Source organism: Strix uralensis, chromosome 21 (assembly GCF_047716275.1).
Source record: "Strix uralensis isolate ZFMK-TIS-50842 chromosome 21, bStrUra1, whole genome shotgun sequence".
Lineage (NCBI taxonomy): Eukaryota > Metazoa > Chordata > Aves > Strigiformes > Strigidae > Strix > Strix uralensis.
Genome location: NC_133992.1, coordinates 7,343,736 through 7,369,465, shown reverse-complemented (window position 1 = coordinate 7,369,465; position 25,730 = coordinate 7,343,736). Strand labels below are relative to the sequence as shown.

The 25,730-nt window shown below is 59.8% G+C and overlaps 1 protein-coding gene across 1 annotated transcript; it reads right to left on the bottom strand.

Annotated features, from left to right (window-relative positions):
- Positions 1-2,316: 2,316 nt before the first annotated feature.
- Positions 2,317-25,258, bottom strand: NCS1 (neuronal calcium sensor 1). Its single transcript, XM_074891281.1, has 8 exons — positions 24,861-25,258; positions 10,190-10,214; positions 8,299-8,437; positions 7,730-7,808; positions 7,492-7,580; positions 7,147-7,224; positions 6,646-6,762; positions 2,317-6,008 (listed from the first exon to the last, which is right to left on the bottom strand). The coding sequence occupies exons 1-7, from the start codon at positions 24,922-24,924 to the stop codon at positions 6,664-6,666; spliced, it is 573 nt and encodes a 190-aa protein (XP_074747382.1). The 5' UTR covers positions 24,925-25,258; the 3' UTR covers positions 2,317-6,008; positions 6,646-6,663.
- Positions 25,259-25,730: the final 472 nt, after the last annotated feature.

The following is a 25,730-nucleotide window of genomic DNA, read 5'->3' as shown; positions in this document are numbered from 1 at the left end:
AACAGCTTCTTCCCATCAAATTAATCCTGCCCAGCCCTTCCCACACCCACCAGTGCTCCCAATTCCAAGAACACCTGCCCTAGCTGGGCTTTAACCCCTTCCTTGCTGGGGGTTAAAGCACAGCAAACCGAGGGTAACCGCTGTGGTTTGGAGGCTGTGCCTGTCCTCACCCGCTCCCCGGCACGGGGGATAAATCCCCGGGTGTCCCTGTTGTGTGCTGGCACTCCAAACAAAACCCCCTGTGCAAACACAGCCTCCTTGTTTAGACCGTTAGGGCATCTCCTCTGGCCGCCCAAAAATAATTAGTCAGCCTCGTTAGGAGAGCAAACAAATAAAGATGGGCTGGCAGGGAGGCCTCGCGCCGTTCGTTTCCAGAAGACTTGGCAGGGCAGAACGGCAAACGCGACCCTGCTGCACGTGAAAAGCCTAATCCAGGCTGTGACCCTCCACGCTCGCCCTGTCAGCTGCGGCGGGGGCTGCCGAGGGGCACCTCCGTTACGGGCTGTGAGGCACAATTATGAGATATTAATATCAAGCTTCCTCGGCAGCTGTTGCGTGCCAAAAGCGACCCGAAGGCTCTCAGCCTGCTGCATCAACAAGGGGGCTCGGAGGAGACGGGGAGGGCACAGGCGGGCACGGCGCGGCTGTAAACGGCTTTGCTGTGAAAGAGAAATAGTAGAAAGGATGTGGGTGCTGGCGGGGATAGGACCTGGCAGACAAAAAGCTGTGTCTGGGTAAAAGGAGGTGGAAGGAGCTGTGTTACAGGGGTGAACGGTCCCTGACGTGCCCCCAGTCTGGAGCTGAGACCTGACAGCTCATCACAGCATGTGGGCATGGTGCCTCACCGACCGCCTGCCAGCGTAGCTCAGCACGTCCCCGTTTGCAGCCACGCTGGCATAGCCCAGGCACTGCTTGCTCCCCGTGCTCGGGGCACACTGCCCCAGGCGCTCACACCCCCCCGGCCCCAAGCCCAGGTCCCAGCCCCACTGAGTCCAGGGACAGATTTGGGGGCCTCAGGAGGTGACAAGCATGATCTGTGTGCCCCCCCCACCCCCGAGCCTGCCTGCCTTCCCCCCGCTCACCCCGCAGCGCATCACAGACCATAGGTGCTTCGTTACTGTCATTAAGCTTTTATTTCCACAGTCACAAAGTTCCTGGGTTTTGTTTCATTTTCTTCTGGTTTTAAACTGTTTCGCTTGCTTGGTTTGCTCTTGAATTCATCTCAAGACAAGGCAGCAGGGCATGCAAGTCGAGACACCGGCACGGACGCACAAACAGGCTTCATCTTTACAAACAAGGCTCTTTGCTGGACCTGCTGTTTCACAGCCCGGGGCTCAGCTGCCCCCCCCGGACAGGGGTTCCGTGGGACATGGCACCCAACCCGGGGCTGGAGGCCGCAGGAGCAGAGAGAGAGAAGGGAAGGACAGCGTCGCTGGACCAGAGTGTGACTGAGACCCCAAAACTGCTCTGCAAAGAGACCCCCAAGCTGCTGCACTGAGACTGGGGTCAGCGGCTCCCTCCTTCGCCCCCAGCCCTTGCTCCTGCCCCAGCCGGCCCCCTCCCCTCCAACACCCCCATGAAGGTGGGGCGGCTGATGCCCTCCCAAAGCGCCCCACATCTCCCCCTTTGCCCTGGGGCTGGGGACGATCGGACAGTGAGCAGGCTGCGGGACACCCACCCACCCCCACCAGACCCCCCCAACCCTAAATTTATGGAAAGAGGGCAACTCTGCCAGCGATTTCAGCTGCCCCCATGCTGCGCCTGGCCCTGCTTCAAAACCAGCCCTGCTCCAAGGGGGCTCAGCCCCAGACCCCCAGACCCTTCCACTCTCCAGGTTAGCACAGCCAGTGGCAGACCTGCCCGCTCAGGGGGAGCAGTGGCTCTGGGATGGGGGTCCCACCGCCTCAGCCCTCTCCCATCCAACTGGTTTGCAGTGTCCTGATGGCACGGGGGGCAGGCACCGACAGGCACCCGCTTCTGCGCTGTCAGGATGCAGCTGGTACCCGGCACAAATGGGGGCTGGGGTCCCCCATTAGCAAACAGCCCCCCCATGAATCTGGCGGGGAGCACTCCCAGGGGCTGCCTGGTCTCATTACAAATCGCAGCAATTAAAGGGATGCTCTGGAGGAAAAACTCACTTCGCTTTTCTCTCTCGGGTCCTGGTTTGTGCCGTGATGAGAGGGGGGGCGGAATCTGCCCCCAGAGCCTTCTCCCACGTCCTTGCTCTCCAGGGGAAGCAGCTCAGCCCAGCCCAGCCCCAGAGCTCAAGGAAAGACGGTTACAAAGCAGCAACAGTCAACACACGAACAGAAAAATGAAAAGAAAGGAAAGCACAGACATGGCATTTTAATGGGGCAATACCGACGGGGACAAATGAGAGGTGGGGGGGACACACACCGCAGCCGCCGGGGCCGGACCCTCGCCTCTGCCTGGCTGCGCTTCCATCCCCTTCCCATCGCCAGGGCTGCAGCCGCCTTTATTTCAGACAGGCATGAGGAACCCGAATATAAACAGAAACAAATCAGGTCTTGTCAGCTGTTGGCTTTTAATAATGAGCAGGTGTATAAAGAAGACTGAAATTAATTATTCTCCGATGTAAACTCCGACCCGGCGGTTCATGCACCGCTCCCGGTGCTCCACACGTGCCCGATGTTCGGCGGGTCCTGCCAAACCCTCATGGTCACAGCCATGAGCTGGACCCAGCGCTCGTGCTCCCCTGGGCACAGGTGTCGAATCGCTCTCCGGAGAGGGGATGGCTCACCCAGGCCATTTCACTGATGGGGAAACTGAGGCACGAGGAGGTTAAGGCCAACGCTTCCAAGCGCGAGATGCTTCAAGCCTGATTTTCAGCGGTACCAAGAAGCTGCAGATCCTGGTGATGTTCAGGAGGAGTCGGGGGCCCTCGGTGCTCCCCAAAGGGAGGCTACAAGCATCCAAGCCAGGGTCCCAAATCCACAGTCAGGGGGGAATACCGGGGCCAAAATTATTTGCTTGGGGACACTCAGCATGGCCAAGAGCAGGGCAGGACAGACCCCATGCTGGGACCTGCCACGGGGCTGGAGCCAGGACCCAGGACAAGAGCCAGCCCCGAACCCACAGGAGGGGCTTCTGCCCAGGAAAAGACATCGTTGTCACCAAACAGAGTCCTCAGAGCTGGCACACAGCTCTCGAACACAGGCCAAAACCTTTTGTCCTTTTTGCTCCTTTTTCTTTTTTTTAGTGTGCAAATATTTAACAAGGGGTGAGGGAGGATGAGGCATGGGGCTCCACCCCTGAGCCCGCCAGCATCAGCGGCAGCAGGGGGTTGCTGACGATGACAACAGCACCTGACACTGAATTTTGGGATTTCTGGGGTCTGAAGCTCTCTCAAGCTGATGCTGGTCCCTCACCCCACCCGTGACGGGGGCTGCACACCCCGCTGCTGCTGCAGGGCTGCCTCCCTGGTGAGATGTCAGCGAGCACTGATGGAGCTCAAAGCATGGCAGGTCCTCTGAAAATTAAAAGCCTTTCAGGGGGAAGTGTCAGAGCAAATGAGGTTTGCCTTTGCCTGGGAATTGTGTCAAACGTCGCAGGGTCCATCATTTATCAGCGGAGGTGATTACAGCAGCGTCACATTCATTGGGAACATCGATTGGCACTGGGAAGGGCCCAGTCTGGCAGACAAGCATTAGAGAAGTTGGAGGCACTGCAAAGATCTACCCAAGAGAGTTGCATTTTGGCCACAAAGCATCAAGGAAATGGAGTTTCCATGGGAGGGAGCGAGGTGACACCCCACAGGAGCCCCCCACAATGAACCACGGGCACCCTCAGGGGCAGAAACCACAGAAGAGGCAGAAATATTGCACGTGGACCTGAAGTTGGTCTCCTTGGGGATGGGGAAGGGCAGTTTTTTATGGACATCAGAAAGTGCCACCAGCACACGGCCCTGAAACTGGGAAGCGGGGCCGCGCAGCAAAGGACCAGCACCATTTGGCCAGAGAGTCTGCCCCTGCCACGGGGGGACGACTCAGACACCGCTGGGTCATCGTCCTGTCTCCTGCATCGCGGGACACCTGTGAGAGTGTCCTCCACGTCCAGCCATCACCTCCTGCTGCCGTGGGGACGGTCCCTGTGGCCGAGGGCTGTGGGCACTGGCCAGGCTCAGCCGCAGGAGCTGCGGGTGTCCCGGCGGAGAGCCGGGCGGAACGGGGATGGAGGGGTGAGCCTGGCAGAGCAGCACGGGTGCTACTGGGCCAGGAACAATCTGCACCAGAGCAGGAGGGGTTTGCATCCCCACTGGCATTAGGGGTCCAGGGGGCATCTTGCGCTTTGCCTCCGAGGAGGTACAAATCTCTCCTTCCCCAGGGCAGGGGCCAAGGCAGATGGAAACTGAGCTGCAGCAGCATCCGCCCAACGCTCATCCTCCCGCAGAGACGCCGCTGTGTCCCGCGGTGCATGTCCCGGCGGGGCTGAGCCCTGCTTGGGCACATCCCAGTGCCACGGCGGCTGATGGAGCGGCCGTGCAGACACTGCTTGTGGCCGGGGGGGCCATTTCCAAGCCCCACACTCGGGGGTCTCCAGGGGCGTTTCCCCAGCCCTCTGCCTCCCCCAGGGCGGGCACAAGTGGCTCCACTTTGGGGCCGTGCTCTTGGCTTAGAGCAAAACCTGCCACGTCCTAAACGAGGAGCAAGGGGATAAGGAGACACCCCGAGCTGTGCGTCTCCCAGCCCGGCACTCCCGAGGCAGGAGCTGCCACATCGCCCCAACCGGGATGGGGGGACAGAGCGAGCCGTCCCCGCCGGCGTCCCCTCCGCTCCCCTGGCCCCGCCGGCACACGGGCTAAACCCCAGCCACCGCCCTGGGGTGCAAACAGACTTTCCCACTGTTTGCAAAACAGAAAATATTAAAGGAATATCGACTTGAAAGCAAAATCCAACTCTCAGCTCCATTAATACTTTTTCATGCAGAGAGAAAATGAAAGAAAAAAAAAAGGAAATAAGGATGTTCTGGTGCCCTGTGGCTTCTTTGCCCTGCCCGACTGAGAGATGGAGTGGGCTCGATCTGCTTGGAGCTGGGGCTGAGTGAGCCTTGGCTGAGCTTGCAAAGAGAAGGGTGAACAGAAAAATGCAGGGAACAGGGGAATGAGAAGAGGAAAAGAAGCTACAGCATCCCCTTAAAACAGCAGCCAGCCCACGGAGCTTGGGATACAGGGGGTGGGAGGAGAGGGAGGAAGGCAGATTTTTGGCTTCATTGTTATTGCAGGCTCCCGGTGCCCCGCAATAGTGTACGAGCATGTAAACCTTACATATCATCACCTAGGTGGTTGGACACACACACAAGAGACTAAACACGGCAGCAACATTTACAACAAATAAATAAGGATATCGATCGTCGAGACAGGCATATAAAAAAAGCCTCACTTTTTTCCACTGAAGGGAAAAAAAAAAAAAAAAAGCACAATACTGTCTCACCAAAAAAAAAAAGAAATTATAATAATATATATCCCTAGTGAGCCGGGCCAGGCTGCCAGTGGCATCGCAGGTGACACCAGGACTGTGTTCCCAATCGCCGTCGGTGCCTCGGCTCCCCGGCTGCCCCGCACAGGCAGCACCCCGGGGTGCGCAGCCCCCCGGTACCTTTGGGCTCCATCTCCAGCCGGCCGGTTCCCTGGAGAGGACCATGCCAGCGCCGGCACATCCGCAGTCCCATCCGAAAATGTAGCAAAGAGGGAGCAAAGAGGGTGAGGAGGCCGGGGTGGGGCTCTGCCTTTGGCGATGCTCGACCCGTTCCCCCGGCCCTGAAGTCTTGGGCGATCGCTGCCGCTCAGACCGGGGTCTGTCGCGGGTTTTTTTTTTGGAAAAAGCAGAAGTTGGCAAATGGCAGCGGCTGGTTCAGAGTGCAGAGAGGGGGAGTGAGCTCGCGCTTCGAGGGCATCCTTTGCTTGCAGAACAGAAAGGAAGGCCGAGAGGGACAGGCAAGCTTCGCGCGGCGGTGGTCGGATGGCACGGAGAACATCTTCCCCCAGGCATCTGCAGGAGAGGGTGGGGAGAAGGAAATTCGGGTGAGAAGGATGGGCAGAAAACCCTGCAGCCGTCTCGCGTGACACTAGTGCAGCTGGAAGGGCAAAGCTGGAAACACAATAAAGATTTTGAAATAGCCCAGAACTCCAGCAGGGTTAAAAAAATAAAACCATCATCCATGGCTGGGTGCTGCCTGGACTGCGATGACCAAAATCATTCCAAGAGACATCTCTGCATAGCCCCATGGGGCATGGCGAGGACCACGGGGTGCTCAGCCCAGCACCCCCAGGATGCTGTGAACCACAGCGTCCCTGACACCACCCTGCCAAACCCTGCCAGCTCTGGGGCATAATATAATAAGATATAATATAAATAAAACATTTAATATAATCTCTCTCCAGAGTATCCCCGTGCCCCCAGCATGCCAGCTGCCTCCCTGCCTCCTCTGCAGCTGCATCTGCAGGAAAGAGCATGAGTTGTGTCGCAGGCAAACGCCTGCCAGCTGGGCAGCTTGTACTGCATCGTCGTGGGCTGCGGTCCTGGGGTTCTCTGTGGGACGGGGAGAAACCCATCAGGATGGGGGTAATATCCCCCCCCAGCTGGATTTGGGGGGGATGTCCATGCTTTGACATCCGTGAGCACTCACCGCCGCTCGGCCCCGGGACTATACGAGCCCGTCGTAGAGGGAGAGCGCCTGCACGATGGAGGGGTCGGCCTTGGAGCCCTCCTGAAACTCCTGCAGCGTCAGCTTCCCATCTGCGTTCTGCAAAACACTCTCGTGGCAGCACTGTTTTGCCCGGAGACACCGAGCACCCCGGGACTGAGCACCCCAGGGCCCCGGCAGCACCCGCACCATCCCACACAGCCACCCGGGTCGCCCCCACCGCCGCAGCCTCGGTTTCCCCATCAAACCACCCACGCCTGCAGCCAGGGAGGGGTGCCACGGAGCATGCAAGGACATCTCAGGGACCCTGAAATGGATACGGGGATCCCGGAGGGATGGGAGGGTCTGGAGCGAGCCCAGTGGCAGCTGAGACCATGTATTGGCAGGGGAAGGAGGCACCTGCAAGAGCCGAGACGTGGCAAGAGGGCCCACAACCGCCTCCTAAATCCCTTAGCCCCAGGGAAAAAAAACACTTGAGCTCACCTTGTCCATCATGGCAAAAATCCGATCCACCCTCTTCTCCGGTGTGTTCTCCTCCTCGGGAAGCTCCACCGTGTTTCCCTGCAGTGGCAGGACGGGACCCAGTCACGCACCCGTTTGTGCCCTGCCCAGAGAGTGTCCCCAGGCGAGGACACACGCTTCGCCCCTGCCCCTCCCCGCACCAGGATGGTGCAGGGGGCTAGCATTTGTGCCAGATTCGGACCCTGCCCCCCACCAAAAGAGCCCAGGAAGGGAATCAGGGGTGTTTCAGCATACTCCCTGCAGCCCTCCTGCCTGTAGAGCCGGGCTCCAGCCCAGCAAGAACACCCCACACCCCCCGCCACTTACCACCATCTGATAAATCGCATCCACAATGTCCAGCATCTCGTTCCTCGTGATGTACCCGTCGTTGTCCAAGTCGTACAGTTTAAATGCCCCTGCAAGCCACAGCAACACCGAGAGGCTGGGGATTGCAGCCTCCCCACGCACCGCACACGCACCCCATCGCCACCCCTGTGTCACCCCCCTGGCCCCCTCGCCGTGCCAGAGGCTGCAGGGCTGAACCCACCATGCAGGGAGCACTTACACCTCAGCTTCTCGTCCAGCGTCCCCCGGGAGGTGACCGACAGCGCTTGGATGAACTCCGAAAACTCGATCCTCCCGTCCTGGGGGAGGGAAGGAGGGGGTGAGGGTGCTGCTGCCACCCCCGCCATGCAAACTCCTCCCTGCCCACGCGTGCCCTCGTAGGGGACACATCTGAAAAGGCAGCAGGGAGGGAGGAGTGATGCACATTTATCTCCAGCAGCGTGATCCAGCCGCCAGTGCCCAGCCCGACAGCGAGCATCCCGGCGGGAGCGACGCCGGAGCGCTGGGGGGGGGGGCACTGCACAGGTGGGCTTTTGTCAGCGGCACCAAAACATCACGTTTCTCCTCTCTCGCTTTGTCACTTCATCGCCTTTTCCTGTGTGACTCTCACTGACTAAAATAAGCGCAGGGGCTCGCTCGCTGCAGCTGCGCCGCTTTAATTTCACGCCCCAGGAAGCGCTGGAATATTTTGCTCCTCCAGCGCCGCGCAGCCGCGTACCGAACCCGTCCCACCATCGCCACAGGCCCAGCCCCGACCCCCCAGACCATGCCCCGGGCTCGCAGACTTACTTTATTCTCGTCAAAGACATTGAAAACAAAGGTGGCGAATTTGGTTGGGTCGCCAAAAGGGAAGAACTGCTTATAGATCTTCTGAAAGCCGGCGGCATCGAGCTGCCCACTGGGGCAGTCCTTGATAAAGCCCTTGTACCTGTGGAGGAAGGGCAGAGGATGGGCACCGGGTGGGTCTCCCTGCTGAACACAGTCCCCCAGGCCCTGGGGAGCTGGGCTGGAGCCGGGCAGGTCCCTGGGTGCTCCCCGTGTCGCTCCCATCGCCCGCCCAAAAGCTCCCAGCCCCGTGGGACGAGGTCCCTGTGGGCACCGCAGTGAGGGTGGCAGCGGGGAGAGTCTGGGGAAGCAGCGAGTGGCACCAGTGACACCGAGCCCACTGCTCCAACCCCGCTGCGAGCCCAGAACTGGCAACCGAGCACAGCCAGGCTCATGCTGAACATTGTCCAGGAGCTGGGAGGGGACAGGGACCCACCGCCCAGCCGGGAGCACCTGCGAGAGTCTTTTAAACCTCCTTTAAAATAAAAAGCCCTCTACACAAAGTTGCCTCCCGCCAGCACGGCCACGCTGCAGGCAGAGGTGCCGGGGCAGGCGATGCCTGGCTCAGCCCTGAGGCCGTCATGGGGAGTGCAGGAGAGGATTTATATCCCTCGCTCAGATCTCTGGATGCACACGGCTCCCGAGCAAGAAGCTGCAAATGGAAAGCTTCACCCGAGGGCTGGAGCTCCCCTTCCCCTCCACCACTGCGGCTTGGCCCTGATACATCAGGCGCATCCAACCGGCTCTCCAGTACGGAGGCAGCCGGGAAAGCTCCCCCCGAGCTGCTGCACCACTGCAGGGGAGGGGCTGGTGATCGGCAGCAATCCCACAGGCAATCTGCAACCCACCGCTGGGCACGCGCGTCCTGCAGCCATGCCCTGGGAAAACCAACAGCACAGCGGCCTGAAAGCATCTGGGGCGTTTTTTGCACGACCCCAAGTGAAAGCTGCTCAGAGGAGCTGGGGGGCACAGTGGGGTTACTGCGTCCTTGGGGTGGCACAGCCCAGGGCATCTCTCAAAACCCATCGGTACTTAAACACCCCCAAAAGCCCCCGGGCCCAGCTCTGGGCTGGACCTGGATGCTGCAAAGTGCCACCTCAGAGGATGCAGGGGAAGGGGCTCGCCGGCTCCGTGGGTGCAGGGACCACGTGGGGACCACGCGGGGACCACGCAGGGAGCGTCAGCGTTATGCAACACGTCGCCCAGATCTGTCAGGCACTCGCTGCAGCGGGCCGAGGGCTGGAGGAGGAGGGGAAGGGGGTGGCGAGGTGGGAAACCGAAGTGCCGGTGACATCTTTTTCACGCTGCTGCAGCTATGACTCATCGGGGAGGGGGGAAGGATGAGAGAAAGAGATAAAGAAAGCAAACCTTGACTGGTGGGATAGGAAGATGAAAGGGAAACAGTGGCTTTTCTAGGGCGCCGTGTTCAGTGGGGCGGAAGGGATGGCCACAGCCCCTGCCAGCCTCTGCGGGCCCCACTGCAAATGGGGACATGCTGGGATGGCATTAACCTCCTGCAGCCAAGGCCACGGCCACCAGCTGGACAGTCCCCATGTCCCCGCTCCCCTCGGCCACCCATACGGGGAGGGAAGAGATGAGAGGGAGCGGGCACCGTCCCACATGGGTGGCCGAGAGCAGCCAGAGCCAAACCCCACCACGCACGGCTCACGAGGTGTGCAAGGAAAAAGCCCTCTATTTTCTGGTCTCCCCCCTATGAGCTAACACCCGCACCCCAAAACAGGCACACCCTCCTGCACCCCCTTGCTCTGCATGGCTGGCGGGGTTGCAGAGCATTGCTGGCTCCCACCCCCTCGCCCCGGCAGCTCACCGCCACACCGCTGCGCTGGACACTCACCACTGCTGCACCTCCTTCTCCGTAACTGCAAGGAGAAAAGAGAGAAAGAAAAGGAAAAGGAATTTAGCACTTTCCCTGCTACGGCTGGTGTTTTGCACTTCACATAAGTGACTTCCCTGGGGGGATGCTGCAGGGCTCGCTCGCTGCTACATGTTATGTGTTACCACACGCAGGCAGCTGCCTTCGAGGCATGGCCCAGGAGTCCTCCACCAGCCCAGGAGGTCGATGGGGTTGGGGATGGAGGCACTGGGGTCCCTCCGGCTCCAGAACTGGGGAGACCACCAAGACGTTTTGCCAGAGGAGTGCAGCACCATCGCTGCAAGATGCAATGGACCACGCAGGGGCCAGGCTGGTTCGTGTCTGGGGAGGATCCGGCCCTGCCCTCTCGCCTCCCCAGAGCCAAAACATCCCTGGGAACATCTGCCAAAACATCTGCCTGGACGTGGCTCAGGGAAGGCACCTGCCCAGCTCCGACATCGACACACTGACTGTGGGCATGGACACAGCCCCGGGGCTGGCATCCCCCAGGTACTACACAGACAAACATCACCAAACCCATCCCAGGGCCCCGGGGAGCTTTACCCGGCTCTGGAGAAACCCCAAAAACGTGACAAGCTAGAAAATAGCAAGCATTAGCAATCCTGAGTGTCCCCAGCCGGCGGACAGCTGCTGAGATCGCAAATGTCCTCAGCAGAGGAAAGGCCCCGATGGGATGCGGGATGCCGGGGAGCCTGAATGGGTGGGGGGCTGGCACCTGTCCCCATGCGTCCTGCTGCAGGAGCGGTGCCTGGCCGGCACACCAGCGGGGAGCCCGGTGCCAGCAGGCGGGCACGGGGAGTGGGGGGGGGGGGGGGTAACAGCCTCATTAGTCATTTCCTTTGCATCGTACATCTAAATAATAATAAAAAAGCAATAGGTCTGAAACGCGCTGGGATAATGAGGCAGAGTGGAGATGTGTCAATGTGCAAACGGCTGATAAAAATAGAGAACCAAGACACATCAACAGATGCCAATTACCTTGGATGGCAAAAAAAAGAAAGCAATTTTCCATCAGAAAGATTTATAACATGCCTGGCAGAAGGTGCAGACCGCAGAAGGCGAGGGCTGGCAGGCGGCAGCAGTGGGGCAGCCGGGGGGGCACACGTCGGCCCCGACCTCGCAGCCAGCTGGGCGCTGGCTCCTGTGTCCCTGTGGGCAGGAATTGCTGCACCAAGGCTGTCCCTGTGCATATGGGGGGTCCCTCCACCCCAGCTCGGGACCACTGGAGGGATGCAGCCTGCAAACCCCCCAAGGAAGGGCTCGGCATGGGGCAGCCTCTCCTCCAGCCTCCCCTGCGGTGGCCGTGCCGGGAGGGCAGCAGCACCCACTGTCCCGACATGGGGTGTCCGGATGGTGGCACCCCGGGAGAGGAGAGGAAGGCGTGGGGATGCTCAGCACCTGGGCTGAAGGACACCGAGGGCTTCCGCCATGCCGCAGGAGGGATTCCAGAGGGTTGTTTTGGCAGGGCTGTCTGGCAGGAGAAGAGCAGACAGGGGAAAGGACTGAGGTCTCCTGGCAGGAGGGAGCTGGGAAGGACATGCCGCATCCAGCAGCTGAGCAGGGGCAGGCCAAAACAACAGTCGTGCCAGTCCCAAAGGATTCCCCATTCCCCAAAAAAGGGTTGCACAGAAGCATCCTTCCACACGGGAGATGCTGAGTGATGTCTCTAACAGAAACAGGCTTCCCTGCACGCACTCCCCACGAGCATCCAGACACCAGCCATGACCCCCACCTCGAGGATGCCCAGGGGATGCTCCAGGCACCAGCTCTGAAGCCCCAATTGTCCACAGGCACTGATGAAGGTGGGTGGAAGGAGGAGGAGGAGGAGGAGGGGGAAGAGCAAGACTTTGGGCAGCCTTCAGGGCAGGTGAAAGGGGCAACAGTGGCAGCAGCCTGGGGCTGTGGTCAGGGCTCGGCTCAGCCCCTCCAGGCAAATCGCCTCCCGCTCTCTCTCCTTCGGCTGTGTTTCCCCCAATGTGCTATTTCAGGCCTGGGAGCTGCCTTTCAACTCCAGCAGGAAATAATTAAGAAATTTGTGCTTTTTTTAGTACAGGAGAAACGCTGGTAATGACACGCTTGGGCTGGAGTGGGGAGCGAGGGATGGAGCCAGCTCCCCTCATGCCCACAGGAAGGACGCGTGATGCTCCTGGGAGAGGCTTTTCCGACCCAGGGGACCGCTCAGGTGCCAGCTTGAAAACCAGCACAGGGCTCCCGAGGTGGGATTTGTTAATGTGCATCCCTGGAACGGGGCCACACAAAGGCCCATCCCTCCTCCAGCACACTGGCACTGGGCGCGAGGGGGAGCTGCGGGGTTTGCCCGGGTGTGGGAACACGGCCCCATCTCCCAGCCCTTGGAAAACCACCCAGCTCTGGGTGAATCCCTCCGCTGCCACCACCTCCTCCCTCTCCCTGGGGCAGAGTGTTCCCAGAGCAGGGAAGCACCACGGCCCCGTGCCCAGCGTCACTGCGGCCAGGCAAGCCAGGGCTGAGCGGGTACCTGCCTCCCCGTATCTGCAGTTACGGATCCGAGACAGATGATGACTTCGCAGCTGCCACTTCCCAGCTGCTCTGACCTCGCCGGGTGTCGATGCTCCGAGTGGCACTGATTAGGGATGCTACTGCCTGTCCCCTCAGCAGGGACCCACAGCCATGGAAGCTTTGGGGACATGCCACTCTCCTGGCTAGGCTGAGCCACCCATCCTAGGGCTGGGAACAGGGGACACACACAAGGGCAGGGCTGTCCCTCTGCTCCCCCCACTCCATCCTCTGCAGCTCCCCAGCATGCACAGCCCTGCCGAGCTCACAGAAAGTACCTGTGTGGCGGCGGCTGCTGCATTTCCCTCCCCCGGGCATTGATTACAGCGCGATGCTGAGCCGATGCAGATCAATTCGCAGCGGTACGAACCTCAGCCAGGTTTGACCCCCAGCGCTCAAGGACAAGGGGATGACCCCCAGCAGCCCCACTGTAGCATCCCACCAGAGCAGGGCCGGCTCCCTCGCCGTGCCCCCGCTGAGCCACCCTCTCCAGGGACCACCGTTCCCGCAGCCGCTATGGGGATGCCTATAAATAGCGCACGTAGCAGCTTGTTAGCGGATGCAGCGTGCCCCGGGATCCTTGGGGATGAAAGGCGCTAAATAAAGGCAGAGTATTAGCATTCGTTATGAACCGCAACGCTGGAAGAGGCATCGCCGAGCTGGGAGCCCCGGCGACGCGCCGCAGACGCCCTCCCGTATGCACAACGCCGTGCGCGCGGCAGCATCTTTGTTTTTTCCACTGCTCTTAGCAAAGCGCGGGGAAACGCCGAGCGCAGGGCTCGCACCGCGGGCAGGGGCAGGCAGCAGGGGCAGTCACCCCGGAGCTGCGCAGGAGCTGCCCCACACGGCCAAGCCGCGGCCACGGGCCCTCGCTGCCCCTTTGCAGCGCTGGTCGGTCCATCCCCGCTCCCACCTCAGCTGGGAGGAGGGTTTGGGCCACGCATCTCATGCAGCACTGAGGGACAGAGACTGTGTGGTGGGGCTGCACTGCAAGCAGCCCCCAGCCCCCTCCTCCCAGCTACCGGTACCCAAAAACCCCCAAGCCTCTACCCCCACCTTTCCATCACTCCCCACCAGGACTGACAGCGCTGTCACCACCCGCCCTTCGTGTGCCCCCTCTCTTCCCACCACCCAGCTGCCACTGCAGCAAGAAACAGCTCTGGTTAATCAGTGCTCAAGCCCGTTAATTTGTGTTTGCCAGGCAGTGAGGAGAGGAGGAACCCGGGACTGCGAATCCCCATCCATCGCTCTGCCCGCGGGGGAGCTCGCTGCTCGCTGGACCGCAGCGGGGACAGGAAGGAGTGCAGGAGAGGTGGCCGGATTCAGAACGGTTTGGGGACCCCCTGGCCACGGTGGGATGTGTGAGATGACATGATGTTCCAGCCCCACAGGGCTTTTTTTGTGCTGCTGTCCCCTCACCGGTCTGAGCAAGAGCAGGGGTTCAGCCACTGCCGCAGGGCCGGATCCTGAGCAGGAGCACACACACTCAGCCTGGCCCCGTCTGCCACAGCTCTGTCCTCGTGTGGGCTCGGGCTCCCAAAGGCTCAGCAAGCACCGTCCCCACTGACCCCCGCACGTCCCCCCTCGCTCCAGCTGCTCCCACAGCACCTTGATCCCACGGCCACCGCCACCTTCGCAGGGAAACCAGGGTTAATGATTTCCAGGCACAAAGCGGCTCCCCTCGCTGCTGCAGGGCTCTCCAGCTCTGCCAGGTCGTGGCCAACCCACAGGCAACTGGTCCAGCATCACCCGCCGAGGCGTGGCAGTGTTGGCCCCGCGGCATTGATCTCCTCCAGGGACTCGCCGCGGCTCCTTCCCGGGGTCCCCACAGGTCCCCACACATCCCAGGTGGGGGGACCCGGCACATCACCCCGTACTGGGGCTCCCATCCAGGTTTGGGGCTGCGGATGCTCAGCGCAGCACCCAGATGAGGGCAAATTGGGCACCTACGTGTATGCAAAGTGGGTGCTCAGGCACGACTTAGTGGGGCACTCATGCACACACTAGCTGGGCACCCATGCCTGAGCGAGATGGGCACTCATGCAAAGATAAATCGGGTGATCATGCATGGACTCATTGGGCACTCGTGCATAAATTATTTGGGTGCTTTTAGGTGAACTAATTGGGTGCTCATGCATGATTTCATCGGGTGCTCATGCATGAACTACCTGGGTGCTCAGGCGTGAATGAAATGGGCGCTCATGCATGAACCAGCTGGGTGCTCATGCATAAATTTTTTGGGCACTCGTTAATTTATCGGGGCGCTCATGCATGGACTAATTGAGCACTCAAGCGTAAATTCACTGGGCACTCCTGCGCGAACTAATTGGGCACTCATGTGTAAATTAGTGTAATTAGTAGATAACACACTTGTGTGTGTACTAATTGGGCACTCAGGTGTGAACAGATCAGGTGCTCATGCATAAATTAATTGGACACGCGGGCATGAACTGATTGGGAGCACATACACCCATTAATTGGGCATCCATGCATCAACTAACAGGGTGCTCACACACGGACTGGTGTGCGATCCAGCGCAAATTAACTGGGCACCCATGCATAAACCAACCGGGTGCTCATATGTAAATTAATTGTGCACTTGTCTGTGTATTAATTGGGTGCTCATGCGTGAACTTATTGGGTGCTGATGCGGAAATGACTGGGGTGCTCATGCATGAGCTAATCGGTCCCTTGTACATAAAACACCACGGTGCTCCGGGGTGAACCCCGCACACCCTGCAATTTATGCCCAACACACTCCACCCCTCGCCTCTGTGAAACACATATTTGAGAACTGGCTGAACATAAATCTGTTACAAACTCCACTTTCAACATCATCACAACGTTAATATTCACCAATTACGGACTCCCCCCTCCCTCCCCGCCGAGCGGGCGCCAGGGGCTCAGCAGTGTGTGCATGTTCTTGCTCAGATTTCAGTCCTTGCCCCTGGAACCCAGATTTGGGGGTCAGCATCACAGCCCGAACCAACACCCACCACAGAATTAGCCCTTGGTCCCTTCTGAGCGACCACAGGGCTTGGTACAGCTGTCCAAATGGATACTCGGTGCAGACTTCACATCTCGCTCCTGCAAACACAGACCCGAGAAGGTCCCCTCAGTCGGCACAGATGGACCCATCGCCAGCCCCTGGCCCTGCAGAGCACCTTACCCCGGGGTAACTGCATCATAACGTGAGCAGTCATTACCAATTTCAGGCCTCCTCCCTAGAAAACACATAGCCAAGAGCACGGCAGCAGCTCAAGCTGTTGGAGGTACTGATGGGGGGGCTTCATCCAGCCCCCAGACTGGCACTGGGCAGCATCTGCTTGGTGCAGCACAGGCAGGGAGAGGAAGGCTGCCCCGTGGGCAGGACCTGCTGCATGCCGGGGCTCTCCGGGATCATCTCCAGCAGCCTGGGCTGTTGGGTGGCTTTGTGCAGGCCGTGTGGGGGGGGAAGGACCCACTGGCCCCCGGGGACGGCTGGAGCGTGGCCATGAGACTCCCCAGCAACACACTCCCCAAGCCCAGCACAGAGCCCCGGCACGGAGCCCAGAGCCTGCAGGAGCTGCACTGTGGGGTGGGGGGAAGGGGTGAAAACACCCCCCAGGCTGCCACGGGCTCAGTCCTCCCCCGGGGCCATCCATCACCCCACCTTGGGGCACCACAGAGCTCACCCGGGTCCCATTCGATGATGGTATCTTTTAAGATACGGCACATGTCAGCACTTTGAAAATTCAGGTTGTTTGGCCCTGACAATGCAGTCTCATTAAAATTCAGATTTAACTACGTAACCAAAGTCCTGGTTAAACATTACAGAGCACAGGGTCCTCCTGCCCTCCGTCAGGGCTCAGCCCCCACCCCGGGGCTACCAGAACACCCCGGGGCTGGGGTTTGCTCCCACTCGCTTTGGGGAAGCAGCGTTAAAACACGACCCCCGTAAAACCCAGCTGCAGCACCGGGTCACCCCCATGGAAAGAACCACGGCAAAAGCCTGCGCGATGACATTTTCTTTAGCTCCTGGAGATGACCAGCAGCAGCTTGCCCGAAGCACTGTGCCCCCATCTCAGCCCCGTGCCCCAATCCCGGCCACATCACCCACACGCTGGGGGTGTCCCCATGCCAGGGTCGTCCCCATGCAGGCACCCATCCCTGCAACATCCCATCGCAAAGGGATGTCAGAGCAGCCTCACCCACAGAGCCGGAGCTGCCTACCTGTCGGAGCAGGGCATCCCCATCCCAGCTCGCCCATCTCCCCGTGCGCTTGCCCAATTTGGCTTCTCTCCCCATCAGACACAGACATCACCAGCATCACGGCGGGTCCAGGAGCCTCCGAGACATTCAGAGCACAAGCCTGACAATGTTATTGGTGTCATTTGTTACTGCTGAGATTCAAAGCAATATGCAGAGAGAACTGCATGTGCGTTTGGCACTCTTCTGGCTGGCGGTTGCCATTAGTGGTCTGTCTTGCTCCCAGACTGGATAAACAGGTCCATGAGCAGCTCTGTTCTCATCTCCCCCGGGGCTGATACCAACAGGAAAGCCAATATGCAGTTAAAATCCTTTTTAGACTTTATTAAATATTTAAGGGCCCGACATTAAGCTTTGGAAACTGGGTTCGGGGAAGAAGCAGCAGTCGCTCTTTGCAGCAAAGGCAGCAGAGGAAGGGCAAAGAACAGTGCCTTCATTTGGAAATTAATGAATCAGACTGAAACACATCCACAGCAGGAGTCGGTGGCTGCAGCAGGTCTATCCTGGGCTGGATTTAATCCTGGCTTCCCCCCGAGCCGAGGCAGCATCCCCAGTGCTGCCAGGAGCAGGGATGGAGCAGCCCCCTGCCTTGGCTGGGCGGGGGGCAGCTGTGTTCAGCCTCCTGCTCAATCCTGCCCTTGGCTACAGGGATTTCAGCATGGCCTGGCACTCCAAGGTGCTGTCCCCAACCCATGGAGTGATTCTTGCCCTGGGCAGAGGAGGAAACTCTCCTCTGCACGCAGCGCTGGCAGGGGAAGGGAAGTGTCTCTGACTCGGCCATTGGACTCTGGAGCCAAGGGAAGGTCATAGGATGCTACAGGGCAAAGCCTCGCTGGCAGCGGGGCTGCCTCTGCCACCCTCCCTGTCTCATAGAATCACAGAAGGGTTTGGGTTGGGAGGGACCTTAAAGATCATCCAGTCCCACCCCCCTGCCACAGGCAGGGACACCTTCCACTAGCCCAGGTTGCCCAAAGCCCCATCCAACCTGGCCTTGAACCCTTCCAGGGAGGGGGCAGCCACAGCTTCTCTGGGCAACCTGTGCCAGGGCCTCACCACCCTCACAGGGAACAATTTCTTCCTTGGATCTAATCTAAATCTACCCTCTTTCAGTTTACAACGGCTCCCCCCTGTTCTATCCCTACACCCCTGATCCAGAGTCCTTCCCCACCTTTCCTGTAGCCCCTTTAAGTCCTGGGAGGCCACTCTAAGGTCTTCCCGGAGCCTTCTCTTCTCCAGCTGAACACCCCCAACTCTCTCAGCCTGTCCTCACAGGGAAGGTGCTCCAGCCCCCCGAACATCTTCGTGGCCTCCTCTGGACTCACTCGAGCAGGTCCACATCCTTCTGATGTTGGTGCCCCCAGAGCTGGACACACACTGCAGGGGGTCTCCCGAGAGCGGAGCAGAGGGGGAGAATCCCCTCCCTCGACCTGCTGGCCACACTTCTCCTGATGCAGCCCAGGACACGGTTGGCTTTCTGGGCTGTGAGCACATGTTGCTGGCTCACAGTCAGTTTTCCATCCACTAATACCCCCAAGTCCTTCTCTGCAGGGCTGCTCTCAATTCACTCATCATCCAGCCTGGATTTGTGCTTGGGATTGCCCTGACCGATGGGCAGGACCTTGCACTTGGCCTTGTTGAACTCCATGAGGTTCACACAGGCCACCTCTCCAGCCTGTCCAGGTCCCTCTGGATGGCACATCCCTTCCCTCCAGCGTGTCGGCCGCACCACACAGGGACACACTGCACCCAGGGCTGCCACAGCGGAGGGTGCTGGAGGTGCAGAACACCCGCTCCTCCACAGGGGATAACACAGTAACCCAGGGTATCTCCACAGGGCCCGGCCACCCATCAGGAGATGCTGGAGAAACACAGATAGACAAAGCACAGGCAGCCCTCCTTCCATACAGAAACCAAAAACATGCCTTGAAGGGAGAACAACGTGCAGGAGGTGTGGGAAACGTGTCCCGTGCCGGCACCACCAGGCTGGGGAACCCACAGGAGCGGTGGTGATGGCAGCAACACACTCATACCCTGGGGCTGAACACCCCCACGGCCCTCCTGCCCTCGGGAGGGCAGGCAGGGGTGCAGGGCATGGATCCTGGCTCTCCTTCCTCCCTAGATGACCTGGGAGGACAAGGAGGGGAGGGAGGAACAAAGCAACCCCACAAATGTCACCCCGATAACGGCGCGAGCGCGTCCGCAGGCTCCTCCCTGAAGCAGCCGCTTCCTTTGATGTCTTCGGAGCTTCTTGTTTCACACCCTTAATTATAGCGGCAGCAGCGAAGGTCAGGAGAGTGGTTAAGCAGATCCATTAACATGTCAGGGGATAAATGAAATGTGATTCTTCTGATGCCTGAGCAGTAGCCGGCAGCGGCGCGAGCGTGGCTGGCAGGGACGGCTGCTCTGCTCTGCCGCAGAGGGAGCCCTCGGTCATGTCCTCCCCTTCCCACCCCAGCACTCCAAGCACCTCCCAGGGACCTCAAAGCTTGCTTCTGACACCTCAAAACTTGTGCACGTGGAATGCCCAGTCATGAGAGCTGCTGGCAGCAGGTGGGGGTCTCCTTGGGGAAGGGGCTGGAGATGCCTCCAGACCACCACAGCCCTCTGGAGGCAGCATGTCAGGTCCCCACGGAGCTCGCAGTGACCCTGCACCGCAGCTGCCACCTCCGCAGCTCTGGCTTACACGTGGCTGCAATAAAAACAGGCCCCAAACAAAAGCCAGCCCCTGGGCATCCCTCCGGCACGTCCTGCCCATCGCCCTCCCCTGGGGCCCCCCTGGGACAGTGGACCCGCTCTGCTCCCCGCTCCAGCACATCTCCAGGGTGCTCCACACTTCAGGTATTTATTTCATCCAGCGTCTGCTGCCGAGGGATAACGGCTGCCCTGCCTGGCTGGCTTGCCCTGCTTTCTGCCTGATGAGCAACAGGAGGGATTTTAACACAAACCAACCTGGCAGAGAAACCCGAGGTTCCCCCCTCCTGCCCACCACCTCGACTGACACGATTCCCCAGAACCGGGGAGCAAAGCCCCAACCTGGTGCTCCCAGCAAGGAACCAACCCATTTTCCTGGCTGAAAACTGCTGCAATCGGAGAATTTTCTTTCCTTTCCCGCAGAATTCAACCCGCCACGACGTACCCCCGTAACTACAAATCAATATGTTTGTAGTTTGCTCTTAAATTAATGCCCATTAATTCAATGCATTACTGTCGAGCAACAGAGCCAATTTTGCGGCTTATTGTAAAAGAGCAGAAAATGATGATGCCAGAGTGAGTTTAAAATCCACGAAATAGATCACAGTGGGTGGGACACGGTTCTTGGAAAAAGAGCATCTTCCTCTCCCCGCACCCACTCCGCAGCCGGGGCCTCCCAGCGCCGCGGGCGTCGTTTTGGCACCCTCACGGCGGCGCCCACGCCTTCACCGGAGCCTCGCCGCGGCCTCTGGAGCACCGGGACCATCATCCCGACCCCGCGCCCGGTCCCAGCAGCGATGTCCCTGCACCTACATGGCTCCGAGCACATCGGATTGCACGGCTATTGCAGCTGGCATTAAGAAAAACACAGCGTTAGTAGTTCTGGACATGGGCAATAGCTATGAAAAGCGAGCCCTGAAATCCAATCCCCCCCAAAATGACTAAAAACAAGAGCTAAAATGGGCACTTCTGAAACAACCTCATATTTTTAAGCCTGTTTCATGATTTTAAGGGTTGCCAATGCTGCGGCCGGGCTGGCCAGCGTGAAGTGCTGCTACAAGTAGGGATACTCGGCACTGCATTCCTCTCCCAGTTCCTCTACCTGGAGTCCACATCGAACCATTTGCACCCACAACACATATTCTGCACCCACAACTGCACACGGGCGCTTCGCATGACTTTATGCAAGCTGCAGGGAGCAGCAATACCCCAGGACCTTCATAAATCTCCAGCTTAGCAGAACCCTTTGACCGTGGCCCCACAAAGCTCTTAAGCACCATCCCAAATCCCACTGCGGCCCTGAGCCGCAAGCACCTGGCCCAAGTTAAGCCCAGGCTTAAATCCCTGCCAAAGAGGGGCCGGCAGACGCGACCCAGGGAGGACGGTGGATCCTTCAAGCCTCAGGTGTTATCACCTCCTGGGACAAAACACACAGGAGCCAAAACTGCGTCTCCAAACTACCTCAACGACGCATCAGGAAGATTAATAAATTAATGATTATAAAGCACTTTAGGAGCTTTTGGATGAAAGGCTCTATGGAAGTACAAAGAATTACATAATTTATTATTCATTATTATTATCACTCAGTGTTGGCTTCTCCCACATGCTCCTATATGGCACCAGCCTGGCCTCTGAGGAAGGTTAAACCCTCGCCCCACAGCCGGGGTCTCCCTGCCAGCGCCGCTCCAGTGCCTGGCAGATGGGTGAACTTGGCACTGCCAGATATTCCTGGGCACTCAGGTGCCCGGAGATGCCGAAAGGCACACGGTGATGGGTCCAAATCAACAGGAATTGGGCAGCCAGCACTTCGAAGAAGCCCTCGGATGTCCTTCTGCGCCTTTAGGTGTCCAAGTGCCATTAAAATCTGGCCCCACGCACCGTAAGGCAGGAGCGGAGTGGGGAGGGGAGCCAAGCGACGAGGTTTCCAGGCTCCTGCTCTTCCGTGTCCGGTTCCCAGCAGGGTCCAGAACAACCTGCTCTGAATGCCCACAGTAAAATAATTGTCGCATCTCATGGAGGCTGCTGACGGCAACCCCGCGGCATCCTCGGCACGACCACCGTGCCCACGCCTGCCTGGCACGTGAGCAGTCCCACGCCCCTCACCCAGCTGCTCCCAGCGCCTGCTTGCCCCAAGATTGCTGTGACCGAGGCATGACCAGAAAAACGCCACAAATAGGAAATGGAGAGACCAGACAGGACAGGGGACAGTGGCCAGGGGACACAAGAAGCCACCAGGCACTGGAAGAGCACTGAGGGGACACAGCATGGGCTGCAGGTCCTCTGTGTCCCACGGATGAGGTGAATCTGCAGAAAAGCAACGTGGGGCAGGGAAAGAGGGAGACGTCTCCCCATCCCTCTGATCCTGCAGAAATGAGAAGGGGCTTTTTGTTATTTGCTTTGTTTTGGCTGGAAATCACACAAACAGAAAATGATGCAATGGAAGGAAATCCCATCGTGGGAGAAACTCTTCACGCACCGCAGCCACGGCTCACGCAGCCACAGGAACCTCCCCGGGACAAAAGCAGGGTCCCCATCATTAGCTGCCAGTTACAGGCTCCTGGAAACATCTGCCCAGATGTGCTGTAACAGCAGCAGAAACGCAGGAGGCAGGGCCAGCGCCTGCTCGTGGCAGCCAGCACATGGGAAGGGCACCACGTCCTGGGGATGCTCTGAGAAGGATGGACATCGCTAGCCCAGAAAAAAAGGTGCCAAAATACCACAGTGCTGTGGAGTAAAACCTTTCCCAAGCAGACCCCAAGCAATTCTTGAGTTCGCCATGGATTTGTGGATATGACTATCCCCTGCTCAAGCTGGCCACTAGCCACGGCACAGGGATGTGGATCAGTGCCTCCCCCTGTAGTCAGTGCAACCCTGCCCTCCTACCTGCATCTCCTCTGCCTGGATTCCCCGAAATGCAGAAGGCAATTAATATCTTTCCAATCTCCCAGGGTCTGAAGATAAATCAGAGGCTTTCAGACGTGCCTGGGAGGGCCCTGTGAAGTGCTTCGCCAGACAAGGGAACGCGCGCTTGCCTTGACAGCTGCAGAAAAGGGGCAGAAACACTCAGCAAAAGTAATTAATCCCAGAGACGAGAGGTGGAACGAGCAGAGCTCAACAAACAGAGCCTGGTATTAGCGACGGCTCTCCCTGACAGGCATCGCACCGCCGGTCGCACGCTGCCGGGGCATGTTGGGATGCTGCACCGGGCTCCGGCCACGCGAAGGGCCACGTGCTGCCCCATGACGTGGCTGCCCAGGCACTGCTGCCTCACCTGCACAGGTACATGGGTCTGGTGCGCCTTGAAAAAGAGGCAGCAAGAGGCCTGGAGTGGGCAGGCAAACCCGAGGCAGGCCGGGAACTGATGGAGGGAGTGATCAGAGGACCGGAGTCTTTCTTGGAGGGGGTGCAGTGGAAAGGGGAGGGCACCCACGAGAAAGGAACAGAAAGTTTGGAATAAAGTGATTCAGAAGGCAATGACCCTCTGCTGGCCTCATCTAGCAAAAGAGACATCCCTGTGCCCACAGACGATGGTTTCACCAGCGCTGTGTTTGTTTGGCATCAGCTGCCGGTAAGACACGGGGCATGGCTGCCCGTGTGTCCCGCCATCGGCCCCACTGGGGTTGGCACCTTCCCCACGCAGAAAGGAGCCACCCCAGGGGTGCAGAAAGCCCGGCACGCAGGAGATCACCAGCAGATGAGGCTGCACCGGGGCTGGCTCTTCCCAGATCCCTCTCCATCGGAGATCGGATGGTCACGGCGGCTACAAACCGAGCGGGCGATTGCAGCACGGCAATAACCGGACCTGGCTGCACCCACCGTGGATCACAGCTGCAGCGAGGATGCCAAAACCCAGGGCTCAGCTGCAGCCAGGGTCTGTGCCCAGCCAGCACTGCCACGTTCTCACTATTTCTTCTCCCCCAGCCACTTCAAGGAAGCCCAGCCGGGGTACCCCAACCTCTCCTACCATGGCTCACGGTTCAGCTATGCAGACATGCCCCCCACAACCTGCCTGCTGCCGGCTGTGCCACGACGAGAGAGAGCAACCCCGCGTGTAGGGTTGTGCAATGCACCAGTATTGCCTCTTCTCCATATGGGAGAACTTGCTGCATCCTAATCTATTGCCTTTTTGGGTAAGCGCTGCCGTGGGACTGCAGCAATGACAGCGGGGAGAGCTCACAGGTCTGCTGCACGTTAGGGGAATATCTCCGACCTGCGAGCGAGGAAGCAAACTTGAACCACCAAAGCCTTTGTTCCCTTTGTGCATCATTCAGGAAAAAAACCCTGATTTCGCTAAAACTGGATGGCTCAGCCACTAGCCACATTAATAAGCTTACGGTGGAGATTCAGACAGGAAAGCCACTCACTTAGAAAATCAGGTTATTAAACTGATACTGAGATATTCGTAGAAAAATACCGAACTCCCTGGTGTCGGGCTCTTCTCTCCACTTCAGAGCATAATAACAAAGGAACCCCCTCCAACTAACGCACCCAAACTTTGAAAGCCACCCAGACGGTTTGGCTCGCTGTTCAGGGAGCAGCTGCCTGGCTCCAGGGAGGCAGCGAGGGGAGGACAACCAGCACGGCCAGTCCCTGGGTACCGGCCTGGCAGCGAAACCCCAGGGCCAGGCAGCCCTGGGAGAAAGGATGCTCCGGGCGGGGGCAGGGGGGGTCAGGAGAAGGCAACCGCATCGCTCCGGGAGGGCAGGACGCGGCCCTTGTCCCACAGTTACTGGAGGCTTAGGAATAGGCCCCGGAGGATTGTTTTGGTAAGAAAACAGAGTGTTTCTCTGGCTCCCTACCCCTCTCCTCGTCTCTGCTGCCTTGTGGTTTGGGTTTTTTTTATCCTCCCAGGCTAATCTCTGAATTCTTGCAACAAAGCCCGGCCGAGCCTGCGCCCTCCCCTGGGGACCGGCCCCGGCAGCGCCGACGCCCGCAGAAATCCCAGCTCCCCGCTGCAAACGCAGGGACGAGCCGGGGGCAGGAGGAGGAAGAGGAGGAGGCCGGGGCCGGCACCGCATCTCCGGGGTGGCCGCGGAACCCAGCAAACCCCCCCCCGCCCCGCTCCCCGGCCACGGCCCCATCGCCTCCCCCAGCCCCGGGGGCCGCCCCGGCAGCATCCCCGCCGCGCAGCCCCCCCAGTCCCCCCCCGTTTACTCACAGTACGTTTTCCTGGTCAGCTCCTCCACAACTTCAGGCTTCAACTTGCTGTTGGATTTCCCCATGGTGGCCGGCAGCCCCGGCACAGCGCCCAGCGCCGGCTCGCCCGCCGCCTCCCGGCCTCACTGCGGGGGCATGGAGGGACGGGGGGGGGGACACGGGGGGGGACCCCGCGGTGCCTCGGTGGCCGCTCCCGGCCGGGCTACATCCCGCGGAGGGGACAAAAGGGAAGGGGGGGGTGTCTTTGTTGCCGGGGTTTGGCCGCAGAGGCGAGCGGCGCGGCGCTGCAGGGCGGCCCTGCGTGTGCGGGAGTGTGTGTGTGTGTGTGAGTGTGTGTGTGTGTGTGCGTGTCCCTGGTTACACGCACCCTCCCTGCCCTCCGCCGCCAAGCGCGGAGCGGCCGCGGCCGCGCTGCGGAGGCGCGGAAGGGAGACGCGCCCCGCCCCGCGCTGCGGGATGGGGGGGGGGGGGGGGGGGGGGGGGAGGAGGGCTCCGGCACGGCCCTGCCGCCCCAAATCGTGGGGGGCCCCCGGTGGGAGGGGGATTCCAGACCGGCCTCCGCCGTGGGGATGTTTCCCCCCCCCCGCCCCGCCCCGGATCAGCGGGGAAAACCGGGGCGAAATGGCGGGAGGAGGAAAAGGGGGGGATGCTCAGCCCGGGGCTGGGGGTCGCGGTCCTGCGTGGGGCCGGTGGGCAGCTGGAGGGTGGGGACAGAGGGAAACTGGCCGTGAGAAGACGCAGCCCGGAGCAAAGCTGAGCTCAGGGCCTGGGGGGACCGGGGTGACCTTGGTGGGACACCAACACCTTCCCTGGGAAAAGCATCTTCCCGCTGCGGGCTGCCCCCAGCTGAAGGCAGGTCCCAGCCTCTCAC

What these genes read in the sequence shown, in the direction of transcription:
- NCS1 (XM_074891281.1), bottom strand. Translation starts at nt 24,924, where the DNA reads ATGGGGAAATCCAACAGCAAGTTGAAGCCTGAAGTTGTGGAGGAGCTG. An exon ending in GAGAAGGAGGTGCAGCAGTG is followed by an intron (nt 8,438 to 10,189) that starts GTGAGTGTCCAG and finishes CTTCCTCCACAG; the next exon opens with GTACAAGGGCTTTATCAAGG. An exon ending in TTTTTGCCATGATGGACAAG is followed by an intron (nt 6,763 to 7,146) that starts GTGAGCTCAAGT and finishes AGTGTTTTGCAG; the next exon opens with AACGCAGATGGGAAGCTGAC.